The 26,003-nt window shown below is 38.3% G+C and overlaps 1 protein-coding gene across 2 annotated transcripts in view; it reads left to right on the forward strand.

Annotated features, from left to right (window-relative positions):
* The first annotated feature begins 638 nt into the window (after positions 1-638).
* The window catches only part of LOC308691342 (multiple epidermal growth factor-like domains protein 9), a 122,715-nt gene continuing 97,350 nt past the window's right edge, over positions 639-26,003 (forward strand). For both annotated transcript variants that reach the window (XM_081366418.1, XM_081366419.1), the window contains exons 1-2: positions 639-1,337; positions 15,724-15,922. In XM_081366418.1, the coding sequence (XP_081222544.1) occupies positions 830-1,337; positions 15,724-15,922 (707 nt within the window). In that variant the 5' untranslated portion in view covers positions 639-829. The remainder of the gene's footprint in view (positions 1,338-15,723; positions 15,923-26,003) is intronic.

Below are 26,003 nucleotides of genomic sequence, written 5' to 3' on the forward strand. Positions count from 1 at the left end.
TTTGCTCAGAGCCTCGCTCTCAGTCGTTGAGCAGCTGTTCTTTACTCATGGTGCGTCACCACTAGAGGACGCAATTACTCTGTTAGTGTAGGCGACTTTTATTCTGCGTCTTTCTCATGCTTTTGTTAAGCCTGTTTTTGGGCGAATGGAACTTCGTAAAAAAAATATCCATTAACAATCAAGCCATTAAGATAGACTCAATTAAAATGTTGTCCTTTTTCCATAATGTGGTTTTAAGCACAATTTCTACGGGTTATGTTTTAATGTTTCTAGATATTTTTTTTTGTGTGTTAAATTGTACAGATGATATTTTGTCTAAACAATAATGCATCAGAACACAAATATCCATTTTGTTAATAGCGTTCATTGCAAATAGCATAAGAAATCCATTTTATAAATAGGCTATTAGATATAACCTACATATTTTGCATTGCAGCAACTTCCCGTAGTTTCCTTTAAGAAGGTTTCATTCTCACTGCAGGCTCTCGGTAGTATCTCGCAATATTTGAGCTGTTTTCTTTCTTTTGTCACTTTTTAAGACAGCTCATTGAGTTGTCAGTTTTGAGGCTCCTCCTCACAGTCGTATGATCGGTGCAGTGTTACGTCAATCTTCATGAAGTCTGAGCTCTGATTGGGTGGAGGCGTGGCCGTTGCCGTAGTAGGCGGGGTTTACAACTGTCAGTCCAACTGGAGTGAAACCGTGCAGTTCACAGCGCGAGTGGACAAGTGGAGACAATCGGATGAAACACGGATTCGATAGTAGGAAGTAACTGTCTATATAACTAAAGGATACAATTGAAACGTTTCACATGGGGAGTTAAAGAACAAAATGACGTGTATGCGTTACACTATGTTACTGTTCTCAGTTTTGGAGTTATTGTTGTTTGGATACACCGCTGGTTTGTCGCGTACTGTACGTCGCCTGAGCGATGAGAACGCGTCTCCAGGCGCGAGACTACCGCGTGCTGTGTTGGGTGAGACGTTGGAGGCGACCACCATCCCAAACCACTTACAAGAGGACGACAGGGACTCCAGGTTTTCACCTTTCACGTCCACAATGACCATCACAACCAGGGATTTTAAAACCACTGGCAAAACTAACCAACTACAGCCCTTATGGATGACCACCACGGCAGCGCCTCTTACCAAAACAATGAACCCAACCTCCACAGGCAGTCAAGTCAAAGAAAACTCCACAAGACTAAACATTACAGTAAACCCCACTTCTTCCTCTCCAATTACTGGCACAGAAAACACAAGCCCACCTGAACTGGATACTGCAAAGAGTTCATGGACAGTGAAAAGCACCTCAAAGCCTCTTGTGACCACTGAGAAAGGTAGGTTCGGTTCTCACTCAGTTCTCCCCTTTTAGTGACATGAGGATGACGAGTATGCAAGTTTGTAAAATGTAAGCTTTCCAAATGTGCAGTCCATTTGGAGCGTGTTATACACTATGAGAAGCAGGCCCTAGTGTGTCCTTGAATTTCTTTCCCAGCCTCTGCAAAACAGATTTTGAGGGATTTACACCTGCACAAGCTGTTTTGGTGTGCTACATTTATTATTTTATCTTCGTTAGCCCACAGCATTCTGACAGAATTTCACACTGTTCCTTCTTTATAGTCACAGGTTCACAGAGTTGTTTCCTGCTTCCAGAGAATCAGTTACAACAAACCAGTACCATCTTTGTTCAGAGACACTCCTTTGTCTCAATTCTCTCTGTAGGTTTTGTCGTAATACTGATTATCAGCTGTAACAAAAATGAATGGGCAGATAAATACTTTCCACAAACATTTAGTTCTTTACAGGCAGCTGTGAATCTGAAGGACATTCGAGATAAGACCAGTTGTGCAGAGACAACCCAATTCTTAATTGCTTTAATGTGATTAATTACCACCTGACTGCCAAAAGGGGAAAACAGTCATAAATCTTAAACCTTCCACTCGTTTATCTTGAGTTACATGATGTCAGGCTAGCTTTGAGATTAAGGATGATTCATTTTCATTAAGGTCATCCAGTGTAGTATCAGCACCTTTATGTCTGCTATATCTGTTTAGTTGAATGACACATGTTTTTGTCTAATTCATAATCTTTCATCTTGTCAGTTTCTTACTTGGAAAAAGGGTGAGAAATTCCTCTTTTTGATATCATTAAATTCTCTCAGTCTGAACTTGGATATATTCAGTGACAACAGTGGGATGAAATGCAGTTAAAAGAAAAGTGAACCAGCCATATGAGGTATAATCATAGGTGCAGTTAAGACAGTGTGTGATCTGCAGCCCCATGGACTTCATTGGAAGTGATTGTACTGCAGGAGACAGGTGTTTGAAATTACAGTTAATAAAAACCATCTCATTCTATGTAGCAGCCCAAAGGCGACCGGTTCTGTGACTGTTTGGGATTTGTTTCTGGATTTTAGCCCTTTGCTGTTTACTGCAGGTCTTCAGCTTCCACAGAAAAGCGGATATGTCACATTAAACCCACTGATTCAACAGCTTAATATACATATGAAGAGAAAAGGAGAGTTATCATATTTCAAGGATTTTTGTGCATTTGTTGTGCATTTTTATATTTATTTTTTACCTTGAAACGTTTGTCGTGATTATCTGATTTATGGGGTGATGGTTTGAAAGGCTAAAATAGCTGGTGTTTGACTTTTGTTCCTAGTGTGGTAAGTTTAGTGCCCTTGTTTCCCCAGACATAGCCTAGATGACATAATTTTAGGGTAAGAGGTGACCCGGATAGCATCTTATTAGAAAGCTCAACCTAAAATCATGGGCATAATATTCAGGATCTGATCAAGACATTGTGATGATTGCATAAGAACATCCATGGTATTTTGTTCTGGCAACTGAACAAAAGTTTTTGATCTAAAGTTTGTGCATGTTTAATATTAGCAGTGGTATGGGGAACCTTAAAACATTCACCTCATTCTGTCACAAAATGATTTCAGTCTCAGACTCAAATAACACCTGCACAAGTTATTGTAAAACCAAGAATCAGAGTGAGACACCTAAACTTAAGCTACATTTCCTTTAACATATAATTCACCTTTTTATTATTACAAATGTTAGTATTGTCTTCTTTATTGTGTTAGTACAAAGCATAGTGATCATTAATCAGTCTTGTAGACGCACTAATGCAGCATTATGGCTCTTGGACACACTGGTAATTGTCTCATTTCAGTTCCTTCCAATATATTCTCTTCTTTGCTCTGTACAGTCTGTTTCTGCAGTGGTGTGTAATAGACAAGCAATGAAAAAAGATATATGATTGGGGTGAAATCATGCATTTCATCTTTATGCATGTGGATGGACACATTACATGTAGCCGAAATGAAGCCCACCAAAATTAAGAATAGTTTACATAAAATTGCATAACTACAGTTGTTAGTTTAGCCTAGAGACAATCTGAAGTTTAACATAGAAAGACATGACAAAAACAGGGTTCAAATATTAAAAACTCTTATCATATAGCCACAAGCTTTTTGTGCTTTTCTTAGTAGCCAAGTGTGTGCACAGTACAGCTACAGTATGTGATGTTTTGTTCTGAAAGATTTTTCCTTCATTTCAGACACTTTCATGTTTAAATGTCAACGTTGTTAAATGCCCTATTAAAGAAAATTAAAATTTATGAGTACTCTACTAGCAGATATCAGGATTAAATAATGCTTATAACATTGACACTTGTGTTTTTTTTAGGCCTATTTAACAAGTGCAGGATTAGCCTGTAAACAAAACAAGAATATGAGCCAGTATTTCTCCAGACACAATCTTTAATTTGCCCTTTCCCTTCAGTGACTCATGTAATGTGTTGTTTTTATTGGTATGCAATCAGGAAAAATAATTTCCCAGTGATACTTGTTTATGATATGGTGGCAGCAACATCACACTTTATTTCATCAAGAGTACATATCATAAACATTCTAAGTAATGCAAACAAACAGTACACTGAAATACCTTGAGGAGAGGAGGTTGGTTTATTGCTGAACTGGTATGTGGTGAACTTAATGGCTGTTTTCTAGTTTTTATTTAAATAATTCCAACAGAACATTTGTTAAGGGCAATGCACTCTGTTTTCTGTGATTCAGAGTTATACTGTAGCACTCATATTGCATGTCATATTGCATGCTCTACGTGTGAGCAGCGTGTGGCTTATTAAAACACATTTTAGACAAGGACAGTGAAAGTCATTTCGTAAATCCCCAGGACTGCAGGACACACACAGGCTTGTATGATGGCTGTTTTTCAGCTACTGCGCTGTCCTTGCTCGGCAGTTTCATTAATGTGTTTGAAGTATCATGAGCTCAAACAAATTACCTTACACATTATAGACCTTAAAGTCTTCAACTGTGTTACTATCCCTAAGTTACAATACAGGTTTTGATGACTTTTTTGTAAGACCTATTACTGTATTATTAAGTAAAGTTAGATGTGCTGCATTTTCAAGACAAAACTGATGCTGTGGTCTGAGCTTCCTTTTAACATTAAAAGCATCCACATCATGCTCCTAATAGAACACACTACTGTGTGTTTGGTTGGGTTTGGCTGTTTGAACATTTAGAAGTGTATTGACTTTAAATTAAAACAGTTTGTTTGATGTATTGTACGCCAAACTAATACTATCCAACTTAAATGAATTGTAATGCTACAGTATGGCTAAGTTAAGTTACCTTTATTCATATAGCACTTTATACCATACAGAATGCTTCAAAGCAGCTTTACTGTGATAAACAGGAAAATAATGATCAATGATGCAAACAGACTTCAGTTCTGTTTTGTGATTGTAATGGTGGTCTAAAGCTATTCTTTGAATATGCAAATGAGCTGTAAGAGCAATTAATTTAGTTTTCTAATGTGCTGTGTAGCACATTTTGATTTGCACCTTATTTGTGGATTCCCATCTGGGAGTTTTATAAAAGCACTGCTCTGCTATTGCTTAGACTGCCATTCTCAATACAGCTCCAGGCCTACAAACACCCTAAATCCAGTTCTTTTGTGAGGAGTAGGCGCTTCCAGACTTAGCACAGATTTATTTTTCTGGCTGATTAGAAACTCTCAGGAGTCCTAGAGCCGCAATACACAGATAACTGCCCTTCTGCCTCTGCTTGATAGCCAAGCTCTTACTATCCTCTCACTCAACCATTTGAAAGTCAAATTCATAATGAATTTACTGGCATGTATATCAGGCATACAGTGTGAGTCTCTGTCAAGAACACATCATTGCTAAAACACAAAGGATATAATGTATATATCCTTATAATTATGTCCCTATGTAATTCCTTATATGCAAACAGTATGCCAAAGTTTATTTTGCCTATACTGCATTAGGCCAGTGATTGAGCCTGTCATATGTTATAACTTATCTGATTTACAACCCTTATATAAAATATACATCCCTTACATACCCAACACAGAGCATTCTCTCTCTCTCTCTCTCTCTCTCTCTCTCTCTCTCTCTCTCTCTCTCAATTTCAATTCAATTCAAGAAAGCTTTATTGGCATGACAAAAATACATTTGTATTGCCAAAGCATGGAAACAACATATAAAATGATTTTGAACATTTAGTACAGAAAATAATATTAATAATTCAATTAAATAAAAATAATAAATAAAAATAGTAAAACAGTTTATGAACATTTCAAAATTCTGTGAACAATTTAGAATTCAGTGTGTAAGTGTTTGTGTGTTTGTTTTGTGTACAAGTGTGTGTGTGTGTGTGTGTGTGAACGCATCACTGATTGGTCGTCAACTCTCTCTTTTTGTGGCAGGCATCGATGTATCTTGCCGCTAGTGTCATACAATCTCTTTTTTCACCTAATAGGTGTTGGAATTGTGTTTTGTTGTTCAATTTTAGGAAGTTAGGGCAAAGTTTTTCAAATTGTGTGTAGAAAGTCCCTCTAATGTCCTCATAGTTGGGACAGCTGGTAAGAAAGTGTTGCTCTGTCTCCACCTCTCCCTGGGCACAGTACGGGCAGAGGCGTCTCTCTCTGGGCAGCCAGTTCTGCCTGTATCTGCCCGTCTCCACAGTCAGGCTGTGGTTGCTCAGTCTGTACCTCGTCATTCTTCTTCTGAGTGTGCAGTCCTTCACTGCACTCAGGTATTCTGCGGTTGTGTAGTCTCTGTTTAGGGCCAAATAACATTCTAGTTTACTCTGTTTTTGTGTTGTTTGAGTCCAGTAGGTCAGATAATGCTCTCGTTGAGCTTTTATAATGTGGTTGGGCCGGATTGTGTGGATGAGGGTGTCAGTGTCCTGAGGCTGGTTAGTGTTAGTGGTGTTCGTCTGTGTGTGGAGCCTCAGGACCAGCTGAATGAGCGGGCTCTTCTCAGGGTTCATCTCATGGTTCTTAAGGGCTTTATAATGATAAGAGTTGGGGTCACTCATTTTTAGATGTTTCCAAAATTTGATGGCTCGTTTCTCCACATGCATTAGGAGAGGGTACTGGCCTAATTCTGCCCTGCATGCGTTGTTCGGCGTGTTCCTCTGTACTAGGGGTGTGCGATATGACGATTTTTGATCGTGGACGATTAAAATGTCTCCACGATCTGCTTTTGAAGAAATATCGTAGAATCGTGCATTAGCCTATCTGTTCTGGCGCCTCTGTCCCAACATACTGAACAACGCGACGTATATTCACATAAAATGTTAACACAGCGGAACGGGACACTGGAGTTCACAAAAGTTCATAATTTGCATGTGCTTTAATGCCTTGTCGGTTAAACATTTAATTAGCGTGCTGATGCGCTGTTCTAACGCATGCATTTCTCAGCGCGTAGCCTACATGTGAAGCTCACATGCACGACGCCTGTCTACCAGCGCCTGGATACTGGACTAGTTAAGTTATCTTTCGACACTTATTGTGCTTATACTGTTAAATACACACAAAGGTTTACATAAACAAAGTCGGTTATGTCTAAACTGAAAGTAAACTTGAGAAAACTGAGAGAAAACCTGCTTGTCAAATGCGTGTATATTAAACGCGTCGCGCGCAACTCTTAAAGAGACAGTAGTAATAGTAAACAGACACGCTGCCGCTTGTCTTTAAAGGGATAGTTCACCCAAAAATATCTCATCATTTACGCACTCTAATGTTGTTCCAAACCTGTATTAATTTCCTTCTAATATATTCTAATATTTTTCTAATATTCATATTTTGAAGAATGTGGCTATCCAAACAGTAGCTGGTCCCCATTAACTTCCATAGGAGAAAAATATACTATGGAAGTCACTGGGGTACATCAACTGTTTGGTTACCCACATTCTTCAAAAATAACTTTTATTTTCAACAGAAGAAAGAAACTTATTCGAGTTTAAAACAACTTGAGAGAGTAAATTATGATAATTTGAATTTTTAGGAGAACTATCCCTTTAATGTTAATAAAACAACAAAATGCAAAGAGAAAATCACTCACTGCTCTTGACTGATAACTTTAATAGTAGCTTTAGTATCAATGTATAATTTATATAGTGAAGTCTGTTCTGTTTTATTTTCATATTTGTTCATTTACTTTCTGCAATGCTACTGTTAAATACACCTACTGTAGCTGAAAACATAAAGCACTGTTAGCCTATTTAATTTTTATATTAAGTTGTTTATGTGTAATGTGTATCTTTAATCTTAATATTTAATAAAGAAAATAATGACAAATATTTTTATCTTTGCCCCTGTCCACCATTTTTTTATTTATTTTTATTTTGTTACCTAAGGCATTTTTTTTAGAATATGGACATTAGATTGGCTGTAATGCTCAATCACAAAATAGTACAACCAACATAAAAAGAATCGTGATAAAATCGTTAATCGTGATTTTCCTGAAAAAAATCGTGATATTATATTTTTGCCATATCGCCCACCCCTACTCTGTACTCTCAGGATACTCTTACAGAACTCGGCATGCAGGGTTTCTATCGGATTTTTGTCCCATTTGTCGAATTGGTGATTTAGGAGAGGACCCCAAATTTCACTGCCATATAATGCAATTGGTTCTATGACTGATTGGAATATTTTGAGCCAGATTCTGATTGGTATTTCAATTTGGATAGATTTTTTGATGGCATAGAAGGCCATAGTAGCTCTCTCTCTCCCCAGTAGCTCTCTCTCTCTCTCTCTCTCTCTCTCTCTCTCTCTCTCTCTCTCTCTCTCTCTCTCTCTCTCTCTCTCTCTCTCTCGATCGAATTACCAATCAGTTGAATATCTAAAAATGTTTATCCCTGCCTCACACTCTGCTCACCAGCACACTAAGTGCTCTGAAGAAAATTAAGAGTGTCAGTGGACAGAGCATACAACAAAGAGCATGAGCAAGAATATCAGCACATGCTTAACTCGGTGTGCATTTACAGAGCTTTCACAATGTGTGCATGTTTTTGAGACTAAACTGATACCACACCCAGGCAATTAGAAACAAGTATAAACCTGTCCTAAAATGTATTTTCTGAAGGAGCGGACTTTCGTTTTATTACTGATAAGTAATTCTTATTACTGTAGTTATTCAGCTGTAGTTACAAGTAGGGATGGGTATCGTTAAGGTATTAAAGGTATTACTACTCTCTCTCTCTCTCTCTCTCTCTCTCTCTCTCTCTCTCTCTCTCTCTCTCTCTCTCTCTCTCTCTCTCTCTCTCTCTCTCTCTCTCTCTCATATATATATATATATGTTAGTTAAATGATTACAACAAGTTGTATTATTTTTATCACTGTGAAGCTGCTTTGATACAATCTGTATTGTAAAAAGCGCTATATAAATAAAGGTGTATATATATATATATATATATATATATACACATATATATATATATACATATATATATATATATATACATATATATATATATATATATATATATATATATATAGGCTACTGTGTTTAAGTGAATCTTTAAGCCAGTCATTTTGACATATTTTTGTGTACATTTAATCGTTTTGACGCACATATGAAACCCAAAGTATAAAGCTAAATTTATACTTCTGCGTCGAACTCACGCCGTAGCTACGTCGTAGGCTGTGTGTAGCGCGCGTACCCTGACCTGCACCTCTCCAAAAATATAACAACGTGTCAATTCTACGCGGACGCAAGCGCTCTGATTGGTCTGCTAGAACCCCTCCCTCGGGTTTCACATGCTCCCTCTGCATGTGTGATTGCGCGTCAACCTGGACAACGACTCAGAAGTATAAATGAAAACCAATGCGCTCCGGCATAGGTCCAACGCAGAAGTATAAATCAGCCTTAAGCCACACATATTTTATTGATATGTTTAATTTGCTTGAAAGTAAGATTATTAATTCTGAGCCATGCTAATTCAACAAATATTTGACACGCATGTATCATTTACCACACCTGTTTGTGGTCTTTCGCTTATAAGTTTCTCCTGTCATTGAGGTAGGTTTATTAGCTTTCTCATTGAGCATTACGGTTATGTTTTCACTCTGAACGTGACTGTATGACAGTGCTCATGTATTCTGCTTCTCTCAGTGGTACCACACGATTTGCCATGTGGGTGGAAATGCAGGGTGACAGGGGCCCCATGACACCATGCTGCTCACCCCTGAGGGTCAGTATGTTGTTGAACAGGCCTGTGTCAGGCTACGGTTATATAAGTGTCCTGTAATTTTCTTACATAACAACGACAAAGCTACTGAATCTAATAATAGGCATTTGCCCAAACATGTTACGATGATGTGTGACATCCTTGCTCATCACAAACAAGGGATACCTGTTTGGAAACTATGCATCTGATGACAAATATGGTTACTGTCTGCTTATCATCAAGTGTTCAAGCATTGAAGGCACCTAAAATAAAGTTGTTAGTTTTGAAACCACATTCAAGACTAATCATGTAGTAATGATAAATGAACACAATCTAGGCTCATTGTAAGTACATGCCTCTACCTACATTTAGCAAAAGTCCAAAAACATATCTGCTGAATTTACTACAGTTTCCAGCTGAAGTGAACATTAGATTAGACCACTTTGATTCCTTTTTACACAAATTATGATTACGGCTTGGATTATTGCTATTTTTGTGGCGTTCCTTGCACAATACTGTTATGACCTAAAAGCACTTTAGTAAAAGTGCTTCAAGAAGTTCAAAGACTTGTAGATACAAACCAAAATGGCACGGTTGCTTGAACAAATGTGTTTTTATCTCACTTTTGCATTTGCTAACACTATCAGTTAAGTTTAATGTTTATGTTATTTTTAAATGCCTGCCTAGTAATAATTATTCTGTGTGGTTGAAAAGACTTAGGCTAGTTAGTGAAGCTTTCATACCTATACATATGACAACAGCTCTCTCTGGATCAGTGGCAGCTCGAATGATCACATGGGTGTTTGAATCGTGCAGCTCTACCACTCACTCGACATTTCATTTCCGAACTTCCACAATTTGTACAGCAATCCAATGTAATAAAACCTTGCCAGATTCATGTTCATCTGTTTCGGATAAAACTGAATGTGCATTTGGACGCATCACTTTGAAAGTGTCACGAAACGTGCAAAAAGCAATGTAAAATCATTTTGTAGAAATATCGCCTTAGGCTGTGTTGAATAGTGCAAAAATATTTGTTAGTTTTAGAGAATGTCTTAACATTTATTTGATAGATATATTTCTATGTGCATGACATGCATCACTTCCCCCCTTTTCTAATTTTTGATTTCTCATACTAGGAGCAATGTGTGAATTAGCACAGCTGAGAGCTTCATTCACCATCTTCATTCAGGAATCTTTAGCTGCTTTCACTGACAACCTTCGTTTTACAGTCTGGAGCTGACCTACAGTCTGCCATTATGGCTTTAAAGATGGTAACTTGATGTCTGTTTGCATTGCAACAGTAACACCCTCATGCAGACATTTGAACCTACTCAATATTTTATTGTGAGGGATGAGTAAAAAAAAAAAAAAAAACACAGATTTGGAGCAGGAATTTCCAAGAATGTGACAAAGGTGAATTTAGGTCAATGAGCTCAACACTGTAAGATATGTAGCCGTTAAATGAAATCTTTAATTCTTATTCAAACAAAACAAAGCTGTGACCTTTACATGTTTGTGTAAAGAAAGCCGATACCTCATTGTCAGGTGTCTTGAGCTGACTTTTTTTGCATATTCTCTATTGATACTCAATAAGGGGGATCACCTTGCCAATGCCCTTCCACAAACACTCATGTCTCAGCATGTTTATGATTGTGTAAAAACAGAAGAAGGACTTCCGTCCATGCGTCCATAAAGACCGTCACATTCACTAAACTACTGTACGACACACTAACAAAACTCAAAAGTTTTACAAGTTTTAAGTTGTAAGTTAAAATGTTTTTGAAAGAAGTCTCTTTTGATGACCAGGGCTGCATTTATTTTGATCAAAAATACAATGAAACAATAATTGTTAAATAGTATTACAATTTGAAAATAACAGTTTTCTATTTCAATATTAAAACTGATTTTATTACTGCTGAATTTTCAGCATCATTACTCCAGTCTTCAGTGAAACATTTCTTATTATCAGTGTTAAATATGGTTGTTCTACTTAATATTTTTGTTATACATTTTTCAGGACTCTTTTAGAATATATATATATATATATATATATATATATATATATATATATATATATATATATATATATATATATATATATATATATATATATATATATATATATATATATAATTATTATTATTATTATTATTATTATATTGAAACAGAAATTATTTTTAACAAAGTTTTTACTGTCACTATTACTTTTTTGTGTTACCTTAATGCATCCTTGCATTTGTATGAAAAATCATACTAACCCCAATCTTAAAGACAGGTAGTGTATCTGTATTTCTTTTAAATGATGCCTGCTCTCGCGGGACTGTGGGAAGTAGGCTAGGAGTGATTCTTGTAAGACGATGCAAGACAGATAAGATGGATACTTGTAATTGTTCCATTAAGAGAGAAGTAAAAAAAAAAAAAAAGTGTTTTTTTTTCTTTCTTTTTTTTTACACTTTGTCTGGCAGAGTTCTCCTATTGTGTAATCTGCAAGGTCACCTCTGATTCAGATCAGATTGCCCCCAGTCAGCCATGGGGAACTGTACACGCTCAGAGCTTCTCCTAAATATATCACAGCAGCGCTCCATTTCTCTCACTGCATCAGTGCTTATGTGTGTGTTTTTTCATGTGTTCACACTCGCAGGTCCTTTGGGAGGTCACTGTAAAACAATGACACACTGAAGGGAAGGTCCCCTTTGGATTTATGCATGCAATATGTTAGACAGTTCGAAGAAAAGGAGTATTTTCTGAATTTAGTACCCACCAGATGTGTTCCCTTATGGAACAGTGTTATTTCAACCCATCAAAATGTGGTTCTTTAGATATTTTTTAGTGATCCAGGGATTGCCATTGGCATTTTTTTAGATCCTAAAATTAATATTTTATCCATCATTCTTTCCTCACACATCTCACTGAAACTATCATCATCGCAAATTACAGCTACTGTGCTTTTCTTCTGGGAGAAAGCACCTGCTCCCCTTTTACCCAGAAAAAACACAGCACTATATTGGAACACTGCATGTATGCGATATAGTTTCTCATCAGATAAGCTCTGGGTTGCTACACAGCACGCTAATATTGCAGCACAGTCAGACGAAGGGCGCTTTAATAATGAGATCTCTTTGTTCTGCTCAGTTTTTCGACTTCTGGGAGCAAATAATTTTGCTGACAGCCTCTCTGTGACCTCTGTAATACTGCTGATCATATTAGATGTGTAAGGTTACTGCTGCTGTAGGTGCTAGAGGCTTTTGAGTTACTGAGCAGGCTGTTTTTATTACAAAAAACTGTTTACTGAGGTGTTGACGTGCACTGGAGGGAACAGTTTGTACTGCGAGAACTGATAACAGGACGGGCCAGGCTCAAGTCCTCTCTAAATCCTACAAAACATTCCTTGAAACATTGCTTGAAGGCAGTAGCCAAGTATAGGCTGTTTTCATCAAGCTGGTGTATTTCAACATGTTCTCAGAGCCCACAGGTTCAGTGCACCCCTGGAGGTACAGTCGCCCCACTAGCTATGAAATGTGTACTTTCCATATCATTCCCATTAGCTGCTTGAATCGTAATGATGTAGTTTTGCTCATACAGTTTCTTTTAGAGAGATTTCAGCACCATATTTTCTGCCCTTGTGCTATTCCCCTGCTGTGATGGCACTGGAAAGTGGCAACCTGCAGCTTTTAATAAATTCACACTTTTTTGTGCCATGTTCCGATGGAAAAAAAAATCTCTCAATGTGTAGAAGGCCAAATGAGATTGTGCTTTACCACGACCACTTACTGATTGAATCTCTCGCCAAAAGTCATACTGTTAAGCATTATTGAATGTTAAAGGTGCAGTGTCAAGCAATTCAGAGTTACCAATAATAGCAACAATAATGTTTACTTTATATTTTGTTTTAAACCAGTGCTCAAATCGTTTTACAAATGAGTAAGTTAGGCCTACATCAAAAAAAAAAAAGGCAGGGGGGTGGGTGGGGGTATAAAATTAAAAAAAAAAAAAATCATTGCTTATAAGAAGCTGGTGCGGCAGTGTGCATTTTACTTTCACTTTTAAATTAGCATCAATTCACCCTTCACTGGGAGTTTGATTGACACGCAATCTGACCAATCATAATCCACCATTTTTGTCCGAAAAAGCAGTCAGGAGAGTCAGAAGAATAACGTCGGTGGATTTGAACTTGAAAATGGTGTGTAGGCTACTGACATCTTTCCGTGGTTAAAACAGTCCTTCTGATGTTCATTCATGTTTATTTGATGGTATAAATAAGGAAGAGATGATCGGTTCACGAGCAGCTTAAACTGAGGCAATCTGTCACGACACATTAAAGAGCCACAAAACGGTTTGACTGACCAAATTTGAAAGTTGAGACTTTGTTTCATATTAAATGTTACCTGCTCGGTCCTGCTTGGTCCTGTCCGGTCTAGCACGCGCTTAGAGCTCGTGTGAATTGCACATAGAAAATGAAGTTAAGGAACAACCTTGATCCGTCAGGAAACGGAAATGGAAAAACGGATACTGCGTTAAATATTTGTAACGCTTTAAACTAAAAAAAAAATAAAAAATTGGCGTGGTGCCTTGGTGGACAAGTGATGAAACCGGTGTTGTGACTGAACATAGTGTAACACCGGTAACACTGACTATCGTAGCAAGCCTAATAGCATTATATTTAGATGGTGGCATGAAAGGTTGGAGTGATGGGCATTGTAGACGATCACAGACATGTTGAGCGCATGAATGCAGTGATCTCGTCATTGCAACTCGATTTCGGCACTCTAATGAATGCTTTCATCATAAAGCCTTTCACCTATCCATGTCATAGATAGGCACATTCCACTACGAGTTGTTCGCTGGGCTTGTTTACAATAAAATATGTTTTTGGACTAACAAGGAAGTTTTCATTTCTGAAACTTACAGGATATGCTTATAGTACGATGACCTCTTATATGTCAAAAGCTCAAGGAAAATTTGATTCCTCAATTCATGACCCCTTTAAACACCAATGTTGCAAAAACATTCTCACATGACTCATTTCGGCATCTACTAAGAAAAATGGTCACCAAGAGTGAAAGGGATAGTTCACCCAAAAATGAAAATTAGCTCATGATTTAAGGCGATTGCACACTGAGTCCGAAATTTTCATATGCTTTTTTTCGTGTTCGTCAGCCTTAAAATTAGTCATGCACAGAAACCTTGCACACTGAGTCCAATGCGTATTTATTAAACCTTTGCGAAAAAAACGCAAAAAATACAAAATGGATTCGTCAAGCAGTGAGGATGATTTTGTTGCCCTCTTTCTTCTTAAAAAAGAGAAAAAAGAAAGAGGAAATATTGGGTCCATCAAATCCTGAGATTGCGCCGAGAGGAAGGAGAGTTTCACCTGCTTATCAAGGAGTTGCGAAATTATCCCGAGCGATTCAAAATTTACCTCAGAATGTCAATGGAACAGTTTGATGCTTTGCTAGCGATACTGGAGCCACATATTAAAAAGAAGACCACCAATTTCCGTGAACCAATCCATCCTGAACAGAGACTGGCAGTATGTCTAAGCCAAGGTATGGACACACACACACACACACACACACGGCCGGCGGAAGCGCTGGGCAGACAGAACCGAACAGCTGGATTTTGTCGTTCGCTTGTACGGTGGCTCTGAATTGTCAAAAAACCTCTCAAAATACTGGCTGTGGATGTGAAAAACGCAGAAAATCGAACCCGATCCGAATTTTTTTATTACGGACGAAAGTTTCGTAGACAGTGTGCAAGCGTGATTGACATAACGTGAGGTCGTTTTTTCTTTAAAATGATTATGTCATATACACCTAAGTTATATTAAAAAATGTCCTGGGTCTTCCAAGCTTTATAATGGGAGTGAATGGGTTGATGTCTTTGGAAGTCCTTCAAAGCGAATCCATCCATGATTAAAGTGCTCCACATGGCTCTGGGGGGTTAATAAAGGCCCTCTGAAGTGAAGTGATGCGTTTGTGTAAGAAAAATATCCATATTTAAAACTTTATCGACTAAAATAACTAGCTTCCGTCATATACACCTAGGATGGCTTCAGGGTGAGTAAATCAAGGGTTAATTTTCATTTTTGGGTTAACTATCCCTTTAAAATCATACTTTTAATTTTTTTTTTTTTTTTTTTTTTTTTTTTTAACGTTGACAACATTGTTTCCAATCTCTCTTCTCTCCTCTTTTCCACACAGGACCTCAGTGCAACTGTAGTGCTGAGGGGTCAGAGGACCCGAATACCTGCGACTCTGTCACAGGTCAGTGTGTGTGCATACTTGGATACACAGGTCAACTTTGTGATGAATGTGAGAATGGGTATTTCACCAACGGTACTAGTGGCTGCCAGGCCTGTGACTGTGACTCCTATGGAGCCGTAAACCAACTCTGCAATAGGTGAGTATTTGCTCTTTTTACACCAATCACATCACCCATGTTTGATACAGTACTATAGATTAGGGCTGCACGATATTGGAAAAAAAATTACATTGCGATATTTTTTTCCCAACGATATATATCGCGATATTGCGAGCCATCAATCCAGGCTAAAGTCAATAATTACCATTCCATGTTATTAATAATTTCACTAATAAGCAAGCTTCATTACAAGTGACAAAAAGGCCACTTAGGCTAATATTTTATTCCATAAACATATTTCTCTCAGAATTTCGGTGAACGTTCTTCAGGTTCTAGGCCCCGAAAAATTATGTTTTCTGTGCTGATTCAGTGACGCGTTCATGTAAACGGCACCTAGAACCAGCAAAAGTAATGATTAATAGTATGTAAAATATTATAATGAAACATTTTAATTGTTTATTAATAAACAAGTGTTTTCTGTAAAGATGAAGTTGACAATAGCCTACTGACTCGCGATCTTCGCAGCAGTGATCGGGAGAAATGCACTTTTCATACAGATTAATTTTTTATTTTTTTTTATTCTGTAGATAATAGTTATATTTCTATTTTTTTATTTATTATTATTGTTATTTTTCGGTGTGTGAGGCGAGTAGGCTACCTTTTATGCTGAGTTTCGGTTCATGGATGATAGCTTAATCTCCAGTTCAGGCGCTGGCTGCTATATTTAATTTTTAGGCTATTTATTAAATCCAGGAAATTGGATAATGAAATACTGATTAAAATTAAGATACAATTAATACAAAACGAAATTCGTTTTAAAGAAAGGCTTTGTGCTTTCTGTTTGAGGGGTCTGTGAAAGTTTTAAAGCAGTCTTTTAGTGCCGCTTTCATAACGGCCGCGTGACGAGTCCGTAATGTCACGTAACATTGTTTTTTTCCTCATAAATGCGAACACTTTTTTTTTAAAGACAACCATCCACAACTTAATAACACTCCAGCAAAGTAGCCTACCTCTTTTTGGTCAACATCCTCCTTTTTGTAGACGAAGGCTAGTCCCAAATAGCTGATTTTGACTTTTTTTGCGGCGGATCCTCTTCGTCGCACATTTTTAGCTATAGGATTGCCAGTGAATGTTGGCTGTGAGCGGTGAGCTGCGGCACAGCGAACCAATCACTGTGCAGGCACGCGGAACGCGTATGTCACCCCAGCAAAAAGCCATACAACAAACTTGTGTTTACTGTGTGCTACCCTGGTGCTACCGTTCTCTTACACTATGGGTGCTACTAACGTAAAGTTACCCTTCACATCGCATGTTCCGGCGATGTGACTATCGCTCATTCGCACATCGCGATGTCGATGTTAAAACAGAATATCGTTCAGCCCTACTATAGATATCATGATGAATTGATGGAAAACCTCCTCAACACACGCTCCACAGCAGAATGTAGGATTTGAATAGCAGTATTTATCAGGACTGTGTGTTCCCAGCCTTAGAATTTGTTCTTTAAGGCTACGTTTACACGGAAACGATCTGAAGAGAAAACTCAAAAGTGAACACTTTTTATTCTGCGTTTAGACGAGCGTTATGGGGGGGAAATCTGCGTGCATACGGTGACGCAAAAGTGTGTGAAATTCAATGTAGTATGCAGTCCAGGCGGCTATGTGGCAATGTGAAGCACTGATCGGTGCCTTCACTGTCTAGCAGACTTTTGCGTTTTTACCGTTTAGACCAGGGGTGTCCAAACTCGGTCCTGGAGGGCCACTGTCCAGCAGAGTTTAGCTCCAACTTGCCTCAACACACCTGCGTGAAGTTTCTAGTATGCCTATTAAGACCTTGATTCGTTGCTTCAGGTGTGATTGACTGGGGTTGGAGCTGAACTCTGCAGGACACTGGCCCTCCAGGAGCAGGATTGGACACCCCTGGTTTAGACGGAAACGCGACGGTGGAGCGTTTTTAAGATTTCCACTCTGGAGGGTGGTTTCACTTTTTTGCATTTTAAGCCCCAAAAACGCCGTCGCCGTCTAAACGAAAGGCACATCTGATAAAATATTTTTACGTTTTCACCCGTGAGCGTTCTCGTGTAAACAGGGCCTAAATGTCACATGCAATATGAAAGTTTATTGGTCAAATACAGCACTTTGGAAAAACTTGTGTGATCTGAACTTGCAGCACCTGCGTGATGTTAAGCAGTTATGTGTCTTTGTTTTCTAGTAGTATTTCATGTTTCATTTCCTGTGACTGTCTGATTCTTTCTCATAGTCTAAAGCTGTATTTACTATATGGCTCATGTTTGACCTTAATTTGACATCTGCATGAATGCAGTTAGCAGGCATGGAGAGATCACTCTCTGCACTGCAGTAGAGTTGCTGCTGGGTTTTCCACACCCTTTGACTTTGTCAGCTTCCTGCCAAACTGCTGAAATCATGTCACTTATTGTATCACCGTAACACACTGTCAACCGTTTGTGGTTTTTCCCTGTGAGCCTCTTGATGATATCAGTCTCTGCGTAACCTTCCCCGATTACATTCTCATGCATGTATCCTGTCTGCGTGTCATATCTTGTCATTGACGGAGTCATTTTCTGTACCTGTTGTCTGTATTACACTGCAGGAATACAGAAATCTAATGTTGACATAGCAAGCAACCACATTTTCTTAAAGGGAAACCCTTGCCGAAATTGAACCTAGGCTCTTTTTGTTAATCTACCCGAGTCAAACTTTCGTGTAAAAGCATAATTAGAATGGAAACGCCACTTTTAAGATTGTCTGTATTTTCGTTTTAGTCAAAATGTCTTTTGAATGGGAGTGCATGGGGCACTTCTATAGTCTCGCGTAGCCAGACCTTCAGACTGACGGCTGAAGGTCTGGAATTCATAGCAGCTTTCTTTGGCCAAGGCCCGCCCATAAGGCCGTTTGACCGACATGTCAAACAACCAATTACAGTTCGTTTCGTTCAGCGTCACGTTTCGGGGGGTGGAAATGTCCCCACAACAACAGGCCGGCGTGCAACAAGTCAGTCAGCATAGAAAATCAAAGAAGGAGAAGAAAACAAGCAGTAAGTCATTGATCTGTTCGTGCACGTATACTTTTGAGAATCCTACGTTTAGCTGATCTTGATATATGCTCATTGTCACTCATGTAAACACAACAGTTTTTCTTCCGCAATCACACGTCTGCGCTTTGTTTCCCGGCTGACCGAAAATAAACGCGACACTCGCGCCCCCCGGAAATCCGATAAAATTCAACCAATCAGATGACGACTTCGACATTCCTGAAGTGTTTCCAGTTAAGTGTACCATATGCATCAGACGTTTAGCCAACGTTCCGTGGGCGTGACGTCTGAGGCTGAGACTAGCACTTCTATGATAGCATCAAAATCGCTATTTTTAAAACACTAAGAAGGCTCGACACAACATAAAACTGTGCTCGAAGTATCACCAGGGGCTCTATACATGAACTTGAGCTGGAATTTTGTCAGTCAATAGTAGTCGATCTCCGAATGCAACCTAATGAACTGACTCCATATGAGGAAATGTCATGAACTTGTGATTTCAATGAAAAGCATGATAACTTGGATAAAAAAAATGATCCGTGAATTTATATGGAAACAAGCTTTAGGAGCTTTCCATCTTTACTCTCCTCATGTTACGTTGCATTCTGAGATCGACTACTTTTAACTGACAAAATTTTAGCCACTGGAAACACTATAAAAAAAAAAAAAACGATTTTGATGCTATCATAGAAGTGCCCCATGCACTCCCATTCAAAAGGCATTTTGACCTAAAATGAAAATACGGTCAATCTTAAAAGTGGCGTTTCGATTCTAATTATGCTTTTACATGAAAGTTTGACTCGGGTAGATTAACAAAAAGAGCCTAGGTTCATTTTTGGCGAGAGTTACCCTTTAAAAATGTGACACCCAATTCACAACATTACAATTAATCTCATTATATAACCAACAGGACAGGGTAACATAATATTTAGATTAATACTATTATAATATCAAGCAAGTCTGTTTTATTTATATTGTACATGGCAATATAGCACTTTTCACATTGGACATTGTTTCAGAGCAGCTTTACAAAAAAAATCTATCCATCTCTATCATGATGTTGTTATATAACAATCAAACAATGAACAAGAAGGTAATATCAAGTAAAATATATCTTATACAATATTGCCAGGTATGTATCAAACAGAAATTTAATGTATGTAAAAATCAAAAGAATATATATCAAAGCATCCATAGTGAACTTTTTGTTGGCTGTTCTTATTTTATGCTCCACTTCAATAAGTCAAACACTCATTAACGTCTTCTCGGGTATCTGTATGTATGTGTGCATGCAGTGTAGTAGCATGTTGACAGTGTCTCACTATGTAGAAAGATCTGTGTGTGCAAAGAAGACATGAGAGTGCAAGGGTAAAGTTAGTGACTCCACACGCTGAGTAATTATAGCTTTCCCACAGCAGACGGCTGCCGATGGAAACGGAATAGCTGCAGTCGTGCGAGAGTCAGCCATCCGCTTGTGTTTGATTTGGAGCGGACTCAAAGACTGCAGCCCCCCTCTGCTCCCCCTGACATGGAGAAAGGCATCATAATTCACAGCATTCACTCTCTCTTTAGAACACTGGCTGGAGATAGCTTCCATTACAGTACCCTATCCGTCATTCATAAAGTCCTGCTGTACTCATCGTGTTTGAGTAGTATATGCTTTTTAGGGTAAGAAACATGCTGTCTAAATTAAGACATTCAAGAAAATTGCATATACATGTTTAGTTTGTATTCTGTATTTAAGGCATTTATTGATATTTAGAAATTAGACTCTGCAGCTCTTGCTAATTAGCTAGCATGATTACTGTGTGTGAATGTTTGTGTCATACATAGTGATTAATGAAACCATGGTGGGTAGGACATTGCCACACTTAATCACAGATCATGACATCTATCAGAATACAGAATAAGAGAGACAGGTCATTAGCCCAGGGTGCTATAGATGTATATTTAATGCTGTAGGCTTTCATGCTATAGACATAGGCATACAAGACACTCTTGCAGCCCCATGGTGAGGGGGTGAGGGGGAGGGGGTGGGGGCTGGCCCTAAATGGGAGGGGGTTACTCACGGCATTATAGGCCACTATTCTGGTCCGCATGGAAGCCGCATAAAAGCATCATGTACACAGTTTGCGGCCTAAATGTATTTACAGAAGCAGGAAACAATCAATGCATCATACATTTGAATGTTTATTATTGATTCAGACAGAAAATGAGAGCAGTGTTGATTGACATGACTGAGAGGCAGTGTGAAGACGGCCTTTGTCAGTCCAACTGCTTCCCTGTGAAGCAAAAGAAAGATTTAAGAACAGTGCTCCATTCTAGAATTGCATCCCTCTTGTTTGTATCATGGTTTGACTGGTTTACCGTTTGCATTGTTTGAGCACAACATCACTACTTGTGGACAGGGCCCCATCTCATGGTCTGTGAGGGAGGGGAGGCCCAAGATTTGTGGCACACCCCTAAGTCTAGATGTTACCATTTGACAAAGAAGCTAGTTGAAGCTCTCCATTTGCAGACTCTCTGCAAACAGTGCATTATTCACCAGTAGCTCCTGGAAATGTTGCTCTTAGTCTAAACATGCCACTTCACTGGCCACTTCCTATCTTGACTCAATATAGGTTAATTTGGATTTATCAGGTACAGTACATGTCAACATTTCTCTCAACTAAATAGCTGTAAACTATGGAGGAAAGATATTGTATCTATAGATTGTTTTTGTCAAGTAAGTATTACTCGAAATATTCCCCCTTTAAACTAGTATAAAAAATGTAATACCGGTGTTCCCGGACACACTGCTGCTCGTTCCTCAGCCAGCTGAGAGACTCACTCGCGGTGCCATGTGATGGAACCAGAATACCTTATGATATCCATGCATGTTTATTTCATACCTAGGAGTAAAGAGTTATAACTAGGAGTAAAGAGGAAGAGATGATCGATTTATGTGCAGTGTGATAAAATTGACAGAATTTGAAAGCTGAGACTTGTTTCAAATCAAAAGTTAAAAAGCACAAAGCTTATTATGATAATTGGATGGCAGGAGTGTTACAACACAAAACAGCATAGGCTAAAATATTGATCTTTTAAGAATTGATATCAGTTAAAAAATAAAAAATGAAGACTTAATTAAGAAAATGATATTGTTATTATTATTATTATTAATACATTTGGCCATGATTAGGAAAAATGTATCGGACAGCCGTGGCTGAATACAATTTTCTTTCTACGTATAGTGTATAATTTTTCTGCGTTGGTCATTTGTTCTGTTGCAGTGACTGAAGGCCGTATAGCTTTAGAGAGCTCTGCTCTGGTCATGGTCCAAACCTCAAGCCATTTCCTGAGCTGTAAGACCAAAGGCAAGCTGAAACAAAATAAAGAAAAACTGCTCACCCTGATTTGGTTGTGGAAGTCTGATCCTGTGGAAATTGGTAGTTTTCACATTCCTGGCTGGTCCTGAGTGTTTGGGGAATGCTGATTGAACCAGAGCTCATGCTTTACTGCCTCTCACTCTGACTCTGGACCAATGTTCTCATTTCAGTATGTGATTTCCACCATTGTAAGAGAAACCACAAAACTGGTCTCTAATCAGCTAGTTTTCAAGAGACCACTTATAATGTGTTGTTGCTTCTTGACTGCACTCCACTTTCTGACACGCACTGCTGCCATTAGGTTATAAGGAACATTTTCAACCGCAAGTATTTAAAGTGAGCCTCAAATCATTATATTAAAGTCCACTGATAATGTACTGACACACACTATAATTAGATGTAGCCTATACAGAGCACAGACAGAGGAAAATCTGTTATCTGAAGGTGCTGCGGTATGCTGTTTGCCTGACAGATTAAGAAAGTAAAGAAAACCTCCCTATAATTCGGTCACTTTGACAGCTGTAAAGCTGTGTTGTCTGCTAAATGTCTCCAGACTGAAAATGGTTGTTGTTGTTCAATACAATCGTTTTCAACAGTCTTCTCTGCAGACTTCAATTTTTCAATTACATTTTTTTCTTCACTTATTCATTTTTAAAATATAGCATATCTAGGTCTGTTGTGGAAAGAAATGTGCTTTTTTTTTTGTCTGGCCCGCTTTACCACAGTTTAGCCTGCTGCTGCAGTTGTAAAAGGAAAAACAGCATTCAAAGCTAAAAAAAAACAAAACAAAAAAAGTTGCACCAAAATCAGTTCAGACATTTAGTAACAGTAAGACTGTGGTGTTTGCTTCACTGAAAAGTACTCCAGTGTAGTCTGTGTTGCTCATGTCAGTGTCTTTCTGTTGCCGACGACCCTTGTTTTTCTTTGATGAAGGTACCTTGGGGCATTTTTAATGGCAATTCACATTTGCTGAAACTGGCAGACTCTTGGTGGTATTGCAACAACAAAAGCCTTCAAGCCCTTGCTTCCCATATAACTCTATGCTGCTCATTCCTCCCAGGTGTTTACAACCTCTGAATTGGTTTCCAAGATTCACTCTTCATTGATTACAGAGTATACCTTGACCAACATTGCTTCTGCTTGGCTGTTTCTGTAAATAGCAATGAGAAAAAATAGGAAGGCAACGCTCTTAGGAAGTCAACAACAACAACACACATACACATTCACTTACTCATCAGATTTATGAGTAAGCAAATTCAGGAACAGATTCATAAATCATCACTACACATTACAAGAAAGACACTAACCAGACGTTAGCAGAACTTAGCAGAATTCAGTGTGTTTAAGTCTATTAAAAAATTATAGAGTGATTTATATAAATGACATGCACAATTAAGTCCCATCTAAGCATGGAGTGAGTAAATGAGATGAGTCCTGCTCAATATCACCTCTGGCATTCAGAAAGACTTCCTCGGTCCGCTATGTATACAGCTTACCTGAAGCCAGACATCAGCGGAAAAAAGACCATACAAGGCAATTGTAATGGAGTGTTTGTGTTCCGCTTTAGTACGTGTCAAAGAGGTAGTAGGAGAGACAGAGAGGAAGAGCAATCATTGTAGTGTATATTATCCCCCAATGGGAACTTGGGTATTACGATTATTCTGAGCTTCCCAGTGGTAAAATATGACTTGAGAGGACGTTCATGTCCAATTTTTAACTAGGAAACTCATATTTACGATAATAGTGTATTGCTGTGAAATGAATGTCAGATAATAAAAATACTATAGTTCACTGTATGTATTTGCTCATGTTTTATTAAGGGATTAGTCTGAAGCACACCATAAAATAATTCTATCAATTCATACAGGGCTAGTAAATTGCAGCTGTATAGACGAATCCGACGAGCGTTCTGTGTAGGCTGCCATCTTGTGGCGACGCCATTACTGAGCTGTTACTAGTATGTAAACAAACCTCCGTGATAACGCAAACGCACCCTCGATGACAGCTACAGCCAGGCAGTATGACTTGTTGGGTTGATGATGTTAGACAGTGGCCTCCAGTCACAGATGAAGGTACAAACGATCTTACAGATTATTTATGAAAATAGCTTGGCAATAAGATAACTATGGTAGCTAGGCAAGCTAACGAGGAAACTATTAAAAGATCTGTCCATTTGGCAAAAATAAATAAATTAATGATATCAAATAAACGAATTCATGTTTTTATTTTGTGACCATTATTTATCTCATTTTCACATTTCAAAAGGAAAGGGTAAGGTACAGCTAACTGCTAGCGTTGTTGGTTCTCAGAGTCACAGTCAAGCAAATACAGTAATGCTACTACTGCCCCAACGCGCCCCTTCGGTTGTTTTAAAGTCCCCATGAAATCAAAATTGACCCTATTTACTTTGTTAGCGCATATTACTAGTCTTGTGGTGAACAATTAATCCGTGCAAGAAAATATTTAAAAAAAAAAATTTTTACCATGGTAATCTTTAATCAAAATCTGAAAATGCCCCTCCCCTCTGCATTGGAGGACCTTCTCTGATGACGTAGGTTTGAGGAATTGGTCTGGGCAACGCTTAACCACTCCCCTCAAACCGTTAGTCTGCTATGAGCAGAGATGGAGAGGAGGAGCGCTAGAGTAAAACCCTGCCCTCTGTTCAATATTCCTTTTCACTGGGAAATACGTCATAACACTGGAGAAAAGTCGTTTGCAACTTCCGGTTCACGGGGACTTTAAAGGTATTTAAGAGTATTTTCTCCTTAGCCTGGCATCCGATGATCAACAAAATGCCAACTACAGGTCACTGATAGAGGGTCAAAAAAATTATCTAAGCTCCGTAGCCTATGGGTTGGTCAAATAATGCACACTCTACCAGATGATAAATTAGTTCTTAAAGGACCTGTCCGATTTTCACAGACCATTAACAACACTTATACTGTTCAAATAACTCTGCAGAGGAAGAATAGTAAAGCTGTAGATGTAACGTTAGTGACAGTCGTAAATCGCGGGCTGTTTATTCCAGTGGACGCAACCAAACCAATAGGAGGCAATGGCGCAACGCTACCCAGCAACAGCTCAGTAATGGCGCCCGCTTACTTCCGGTAGTTTCGCCGGATTCGTCTATAGACACACCCAGGTATCAGATCAGTACTCGGTATCGGGAAGGGAAAAAGGGTATCGGAACATCTCTACACTCAAACATGCAGTAGGGTGTAAAACATGCTACACTGTCTGCTTCTCAAATTTAAATTTAAATTGAAAAGAAAAAATAAACTAAAAGTGTATGAATTTCATTGCATTAAAAAACTAAATATTAAAGCACGTGGCATCTGTACACAAATGATTCTAGACCATTTCTCAGAACTAACTTTACTTTTTTTAGATGTTTTGTAATAACTTGTTAAATAACTGGTGTCAAGGTGATTTTTAGTAGATGAAGACTTTAACTATGTTCCACTAACACCTGACCACCGAAATGTCCACACTTCTTTTGTATGAATTTTTTAAAGGGACAATAAGTAACTTTTTAGGTATTTTATTATCTAAAATCAATATTTTTATTCATAAATATGTCCTCAATGGTGTACAAATACCTCTGCCAATGATCTGACTTATCCTCGTAAACGAAGAATTTATTATCTTTATATACATAGGACGGGTAAGTCCACGGAGGCTTCCATGTAGTTCCGCCATCT

Source organism: Scardinius erythrophthalmus (genome assembly GCF_964197995.2).
Source record: "Scardinius erythrophthalmus genome assembly, chromosome: 5".
NCBI lineage: Eukaryota > Metazoa > Chordata > Actinopteri > Cypriniformes > Leuciscidae > Scardinius > Scardinius erythrophthalmus.